Source organism: Chamaea fasciata, unplaced genomic scaffold (assembly GCF_029207755.1).
Source record: "Chamaea fasciata isolate MVZ Bird 193981 ecotype frontalis unplaced genomic scaffold, bChaFas1.0.hap1 SCAF_5, whole genome shotgun sequence".
In the NCBI taxonomy this organism is placed as follows: Eukaryota; Metazoa; Chordata; class Aves; order Passeriformes; family Sylviidae; genus Chamaea; species Chamaea fasciata.
The window spans coordinates 64,436,117-64,443,922 of record NW_027094090.1 but is presented as its reverse complement, the minus strand read 5'-3'; the positions used below and the strand labels follow the sequence as shown (position 1 = coordinate 64,443,922).

The 7,806-nt window shown below is 47.0% G+C and overlaps 1 protein-coding gene across 1 annotated transcript; it reads right to left on the bottom strand.

The window, feature by feature from the left end:
• Positions 1-958: 958 nt before the first annotated feature.
• Positions 959-7,642, bottom strand: KDELR3 (KDEL endoplasmic reticulum protein retention receptor 3). Its single transcript, XM_066184124.1, has 5 exons — positions 6,938-7,642; positions 5,885-5,985; positions 5,233-5,391; positions 4,651-4,903; positions 959-1,754 (listed from the first exon to the last, which is right to left on the bottom strand). Exons 1-5 carry the CDS (start codon positions 7,026-7,028, stop codon positions 1,714-1,716), a joined length of 645 nt encoding a protein of 214 aa, XP_066040221.1. The 5' UTR covers positions 7,029-7,642; the 3' UTR covers positions 959-1,713.
• Positions 7,643-7,806: the final 164 nt, after the last annotated feature.

Here is a 7,806-nt window from a genome sequence, read left to right as displayed (position 1 = left end):
TTAAAATTTAATTTCTTCCCAGAGTAAAATTCTGGGGGATGGATGTGCTTTTTTCTTTTTTTGTGTGTGCAGTACACAGGTAGGTTGCTGACAGGAAGAAGGGAGATTCCTTTCAGAACCTCAGTTCCCTGGTTCCATTTTGTATTTCCAGTGCATGGGCAGGAAGTTTCTTTGCTTGTGTTAAGTGAAAGCCAGAAACATTTTGTTTATCCAGGCACTGACTGATAGGTCTTTGGCCTCCCTCGCAATCAAATATAGAGCTTTTTTTTTTTTTTTTTAAATTTAAATTTGGAAGTAGAATGCAGAAATGCGTTTGAGGGGTTTAGGAGTAGGACATCTTGCTGACTGGCTTTAAAAAGGGTCTCTGGACCACCAAAGCTGCCTTATAGTCTGTTAGAGTTTTCACTTTTGGGGTTGACTTGTGCATGTTTAAACATCGATGCCAAGTTTTGCCGTCCTTTATTGCCATTGAGGTCAGCTGAAGTCCAGGGTCTCAGTTCAGAGTGTCAACCAGACCACTGAATGCACCGTGGCATGTGCTGCCCCTGTCCCACCTGGTGCTCTCTGCTCTGCTCCATGTACCAGCTGGAGGGCCCTTGTTGATAAAGCATTAACCTCTAGTTGTTTGCATTGTTTTCAATCTGTAAAAAGTTTGTGGGAGTGTCAGATATCTGAGCTGGGTGTCTTCCTCCCCTCCCACTTCCTGAAGTAATTTACTGTTTGGATTTCTCTGAACAATGGAAGGGTTACTAGCTTTGTGTGGAATCAACATCTTGTTTCACACACCTGCTGGTCTCTGAACACATTCCTGTTGTATTAATGAAGACTTGAATTGAGAGATTCATAGATCTGTGGTGTTCAGGCACAGGATACTAAGAGCTATGTTACTATTCTTAGTTTGTATATTGTCCTTTTGATACCATCTTGTTTTCTTTTGTAGGTATAAATAAAAACACTGTTGTCAATAAATTGTGAACTTTGTCTTTATTTTTGAAATATAAAGCTGTCTTTGCCCCTGTTCTTCCCAGTTCTTAAAAGTCGAATTCAAGGAGATGGAGATATTTCTTGGCAGCCCACTGTATTTTAATTGAAATCATCCCTGTTTGTAGAACACAAGGAAACTGAAAATAAGTGAGCGGGGAGGATGTTGGAATACTTGTGGAATAAGAAGATTCATGTTATTCAAAGGAAGTGTGTTTTTCTTGAACGTTATGGGCCTGAATAGAGAGAGGGTCAGGCAGAATTAATTTTCAAGAGGGTGTTAGTTCATGCAGAGTTAGAGTTTGTAGCATCTGCTGTGTCAGATGTGGCCACCTGTGAAGTGGGTCAGTTAAGTTAACAGACTTCATTTAGTACATGTTCCCTTTACCATGGGCACTTGCTGAAGGACTAAAGGGAGTGGCATTTTCCCTTTGTTCTGCCTCAGGGTCACGGTGGAGGTGTGTTTTGGATGTAGATACTGGGAAGATCTGGGAGAGAAGAAATTGTACTACAGTATTGACCAGCACTAGCACCAAATTCAAGTGTGAAGAAATAAAAAAATGGAGGGGAAGAGTCTGATGGATGAAAAGTATTTCAGGTTTCCAAGCCTTGTCTTCCTGGCACTGGGTTGAAACTCAGCTGAGCCATCCGTTGGTCAAAAAGGGCCAGGGAAGGAAAGCTGTGATCTTAAACAGCTTCTTTGGAATTTCTTGCACTGCCTGTAGGATGTCTTCAGACAGGCATAGGAAGACTTAGCTTCTTTCCTTTTAAGACTGTGAAGAGAAAGAGAAGGTAATGAATAAATTCAGTGGAATTCAACTGTTCTATTTAAATAATTTTATGTTTTGTAACTTGTGATTTAGAGTGCCAGATAGTGGGGTGCTAGGTTTGCAAACTCTGAATGGGAGACAACCACTATGAAATGCTGCTAAGGGGAAAGCACAACCTATTCTCTTTTTGCTAAAGGAAAAGGTTCTTGTTTGTCTTCCATGGTTACTTGTTCTCATGGGTGGACCATCTTATTTTTTTGATGATGTGTGCTTTCCTCTCCTTTGGATACAGAGCATGGCCTGAATCAATGTCTGTGGCCAGACCCCCGCTGAGCCCTTCCCAGGCCATGTGAGCTGAATGTTGAGATGGCAGGGATGCCTCTGGGAAATGTCAGAGGCCCCTAGCCTGGGGTGGCTGGAGCAGGGACTGTCCTGGATGTGCAGTGGTCAGTAGGGCAGAGTGGCCATGCCTGGGACGGGGTGGTACTGGGGTGGGCATTTGGTCCTGTATCTCTTGGGTGCCAAAGGGAAGGCTGTGATGTGCTGAGGATGCACAATGCAAGGGGGCCTGACAGGCTGGGTGAGGCTGGAGGAACTGTGCCAGGCTGGAGAAATGGAGGCCTTGGGAAGGTCAAAACTGCACATCCTGCCCTGGGGTGGAACAACTCCAGGCACCAGTATGTGCTGGGAGCTGCCCAGCTGGAAAGCGGCTTGGCGGAAAAGGCCTTGGGTGTGCTGGCGGACACCAAGTTGAACACAAACCATCAGTGTGCTATTGTGATGAAGCAAACAGCCTCTGGAGCTCCATTGCCAGCAGGGTGAGCAGGGAGTTCTTCCTCCCCAGCCTTGGGAGGCCACAGCTGTGGTGGGGGGCTCAGCTCTGGGCTCTCAGAACAAGAGATGGACAGTCAAGAAGGACCATAAGTGCATTTTGATGTAGGAGCACAATCTGCAAGCTGGGACTGTTCCACTTTGAGAAGGCTGAGGGGCACCTTACACAGGTGCACAAGTGCTGGAAGGAAGGAATGGAGACAGACCCAGACTCTATTGAGTGGTGCCCAGTTACAGGGCAAGGGACAATGGGAAATTCCAATTAAAGATCTGAAAAGAATATTTTATAGTGAGGGTGATCAGACAGTGGCACCAATTGCCCAGAGAGGCTTCACCCTGGAGAAAAGTAAGTCAAAACCTTACAGGACAGGACCTTGAAAAATGGGAGCATGGGTATGGTTTAGATTATTTTCCCCCCTCCGCCCTGACTGCCCACACCCCTGGCCATTTCGTGAAATACAAGCTTTGGGGAACTGAAAGCTTCCTCAGAATATCTTTCATGTCCTTGTGTTAAACAGAAGGGAGCTCATCGAGTTTTGAAAACAAGATAAAAAGAAGTAGCATTCTATAAAAATCCTTTTGCAGTGCTTTGGTATAGGCTTGGAAGTCTTATTAAATCAATTTCTTTATATAACACATTCTTGCTTTCTTTTTTCAGCATCACTGCCCTTTTTCTGAGCTCTTCAGTGTTAGAAATGTTTTTAAAAAGTTTGGTGTTTTGAAAGAATGTAAGAGAAGCAACCTGATAGAATATTGCTGGCTCTCATAAATGATTGCAAAGTATTTGTCTTCAGACACCGTTTCTTTCCCATGATCCAGAACATTTGTGTAAAACAAAAGAAAAAAAAGCAATTCTCTTCCTGCTGTGATGTTCCATCTACAAATGTTTTTTCTGCTGCCTCCTGTATCATCTAAATTTTGCAGCTCTGTCACTAGCAGTGTGAGGCTGGAAGCCAGCAGTTGTGTTTTTTCCCCCTTTTGTTCCACCATCACAACTACAAAGGGTATGGATTTCTCACAAAACCAGAAGGACATAGGACACATGAATTGAGCGGAGCTAAAATGGGAATTAGTTTAGAAAAGAAAAAAAAGGAATTGATGTGGAGCACCTTGATGGCAGTTTTAGAAAGTATTTTTCTGGCTACAAAAATATTTAATGACAGAAGGAAGTCTTAATCTGCCAAGGCCAGCCACCTGCTCAGTGCTCCTGTCACCTCTCTATCAGCAGGTGTATTGCATGAAGCTACCAAAAATACATCCCTTGAAACTTCAAGTGTGGGCCGTCATTACTGCTTTTGGCAGACTTGTTGGGGAAAGTGAAGAAGGAGGAAAATAGTTGTCCACTTGGCTAACTTCATCTAATTCCATCCTCCTCAACAGAAAGGTGTTTTAAAGTGTCCTTCAGCCTCGGCAAACCACAGTGTGTTCTTTCAGGATTTATGCCCTTGGTGCGCTTTTAAGCTCTGGTAGGCATTTACCAAAGCATGGTGCTGAAATGGAAGGGGCATCTGATTTTGGAAAACAGGAGTGTCTTGTCCATGCAGATGCCCATCTTCCTACAGAATCAGTTCTTGATGATCAAGAACTTGATCTTCTCTATCAAAGGAAACAAAGGTTTCATATCTCCATATGTCTGCAGTTGCTTTCTCAGGTACATTGTCTTCCTGCAGCTATTTTCTCCCCCTCAAAGCTTTTTAGGTTGGGGTGTTGTGTTTTGTTTTGTTTGTTTTGTTTTGTTTGGGGTTTTTTTTTTGCATGATTCATAGTCTTTCAAAATATATGTAGAATTGAATGTACCTCAGTTGTTAACTTTCCAAGGTGAGGTTAAACCAGGCTTAACTCTGGTTTAATTCTTTCTGTGTTTCACACACACCCCCAGAGCCTTGCAATCCGTGATGCCCACTCTCAATCAATAGGTATGTTTTTTAATTTGGACTTCAGGTGCATAATATGCATCATAAACACAGCAAAAAATAGTAAGGATTAACACATGGCAAGCTGCAGCTCCACCCTATACTGCAAGAATATTGAATGAACTTTTCAGTATTACAGCAACCTGTTTGCCTACCTTTGGTGACGTAGAGATAGAAGAAGTCACAGTAGAAGATGGTTTGTACCACCCCGGAAACGACAGCGATCTGGTCATAGAAATTCTCTGTGTGGTAGCGCCAGACCCAGTTGGCAATGTAGAGAGCACGGTAGAGGCCCAGGAAGAAAAGGTAGTGTGTCGTGATGGTCTCTGCTTCCCCTGTCTTGCTGATCATGAAGAGCTGAGGAAGGATTGCCACGGACTCCAGGTAGATGGAGAAGGTCCAGAGTATCTGTGAGGTGCAAAATGAAGGCCGTGGGGGGTCAGTGCTGGTTAGTATGTGTTAAGACCCAAAGCTTTTCGTTTAGCAAATCACTGATGTGTGAGGGGGATGAGCATTGCTGCTGAAACTGGGGAAAATGAACTTGCTGTACTGGGAGTGAGAGGGGACAGCACTGAGCTGCACTATGGATGGTACTGTCTTCAAGGCCTGCCAACTTTGCCTTTCCTGCCTGCTTTTGCTGTTAAAAACCTCAGCTATTCAACACGCTGCTCACTCTGCTGTCTGGTGTCAGGCTGCTGGTGCTTCCCTTCCCTTCTCCTGCCTCAACTTTTCCTTACCTCCAAGAGGGTGAAGCTGTGGTTCTCCAGAAATGACAGGCCTGTGACAGGGACCAGCAGGAACTCAAGGCGAAAGGAATCGTTCTCGCTGTCAAACGTTTTCCGGAATTTCACATAGATCATATACACAGTGACATAAGCACAAATCAAAAAAATTACCTGTGGGAGAGGAGGGAGATGGTAAGACCTTAAACTGCAATTGCACTTTCTGTGCTTTAAACAGAGGCTAGCTTTCCCAAAAGCCAAGATAATGGTGAATGCTTTGCCTGTGTTGCCTTACAGATTGACTTCTGCTGGAGATATTCCAGTGGTCAGGTAAAGCTTGCCGCACCACGAGAATCTCACATTTGAGTCCCTCTGGGGCACTCTGTGAAAAAGTTGGCTTGGTGGCAGTTTAATGTTGCTGCTGTACAAGGACACCCAGGCTTGGTTCATGGGGTCTTGTTCCAGGTTTAGTGGCACTAAATATGACTCAGCTCACTTATTGACTATGGCAAGGGGGTTTTTGGTCAATGGAGGGATAGTGGCACCAAAGGAAGCATCTTTATCCACCCTTCCTGGCTGAAAAACTCAGTGACTGTGTACCCTCACCTCCCTGAGAAACCACAGTGAGCTGAGGGGAACCTCTCCTGCTGCACTGCCCTCTCCTTACCTTCATCACAGTGTTATAGACAGAGATGAAATTCGTGAACAGGTCCAGGTAGCGGGTTGTGAAGACAAGGGCAAAAAGTATCTGACTCTTCCCAGAGATTCCTGCGTGGCAGGGAGATGAAAGGAAAGTAAAGCAGAGGAAGGGAAAGGTCTGTGGGATGGTGGTTTCCCCTTACAACTCCTTAGGAAGCACTTGTATGTACGTGTGTTGTTTTGTGAGCCAGGACTGTTGTGTGGGTGCTGAGGTAGCTCTACCCCAGAGTGGCCAGTCTCCCAAGTAACAGGGCAGGTTCCTGCTGATGCCCCTGAGTGCTGCCTGTAGGAACTGGTGCTTGGTGGGTATGTTCACCACTTTGGCCACTTCAGTCCTTGCTGTCCTCAAAAGGCCTTTATCTTCTCTCCTTTCCCTCTTTGCCTGCCCACCTCACCAGGGACTGTGTGATGCGATATCTGCCCCAGGTAGGAAGAGCTGCAGGACCAGCCCTGGGGCACTGATGGAACTTGGCCACTGCTGGCAGAGAGATGCAGACAGGCCCACCCACTTCTGTACCTGTAATAATGGCCACAGCCCCAGCAGCCCAGCCCCAAAATCTCATGAGGAGGGGACTGTTAGCAAAACTCTCCTGCAGGAAGCTGCTGTCCTGATTTCTTTGCCCTGAGATGGGGCAGCCTCTGGCACCTGTCCACCACTGGCAGAACCTCCAACCTAAAACAGCTTCGTCTCCAGGTTGTCGGGGTTGGTGCCACCACAACCTCTTGTTCTCATTTTCCACCTCCCTCCAGCCTGACTACCCTCTCCTTCACTTCACCACCCTGCGACCAACACCTGCCTGAGGCTGTGCGCCTTGCCACATCACATCCTTCCAACACAGCCCTCTCCTAGCAGGGAAACCTCCCAGATGAAGGTGACTTCCCTCAAAGAGCCCACGGGGGAGGGCTGCCCGTTCATATGGGCTACCACTGGCCTTTCCAGCTCTCCCATCTTGTTGTACCCTTTGCCGAACTGCCCTCCGAGAAGGGCCACCCTCCTTCCCTGGGGCATGGGAGCACTCACCAGCACAGGACTTGGACTTCACGATCTTCACCAGGAGAATAATGATGGCCAGCAAGTGGGAGACATCCCCCAGGATGCGGAAGATGTTCATGGTGCCAGGAGGACTCTTCTGGGGTGGAGGGAGTGGGTCTCTTTCTGCCGGCAAGGAGGGCAAGGGCGTGAAGTTTTTCTCCACCGAGCCTCAACTGAATGAACAGTTTCCTTCAGTTCAACTTTCCTTTTTCCGTGAGCACGGAGCCCTTCCTTCTTGTAGTGCAAAGTTCAGTCTCCCCTCTCCCGTGGCTGCAGATGCCTTTCCCCTGCCAGGCTGGATGTCTCCCTTGTTTATTTTTCCACCGAGGTGGATTCTCCCTCTCCCAGTCTCGGGCCTTCCTCCCTCTGCTTTGGGCTGAAAGTTGGAGTTTGTGTCCCGGAGAGCTCTCCAGGCTGAGCAGTTCCGAAGCCAGTGCTGGGTGACGGTGACGTGGCTCCTGGCTGGCCGGGGAGGAGAGAGAGGAGGAGGCAGAGGCGGGAATAACTGCGCTATTTTTCCCTTTTTCTTTTTTTTCCTTCCTCTTTTTTCTCCCCTGCTTGTCTCAAGTTACACACGGAAGCGTGGTTAAAGTGGAAAAGGCAGAGGGAACAGGATTCCCATCCTCTGGCCTTGAGGACACACCCTCCAGCGAGGGCCAGGCTTTCCAGGAATATTCGCCGTGGGTGCAATAACCTCTATCCTGCTTCCAGTCAGCAGCCTTCTGTTCTCTGTCCTTCTCGGCCCCATCCCACCTCCAGCACCTTCTCACCAGTGCTCTGCCTTGTCTTCTGGAGCCAAAGAAGAAGTGGAGAGATATTTGAATTATCAATGCATTGCGGCTCTTTCACAGCTCTTC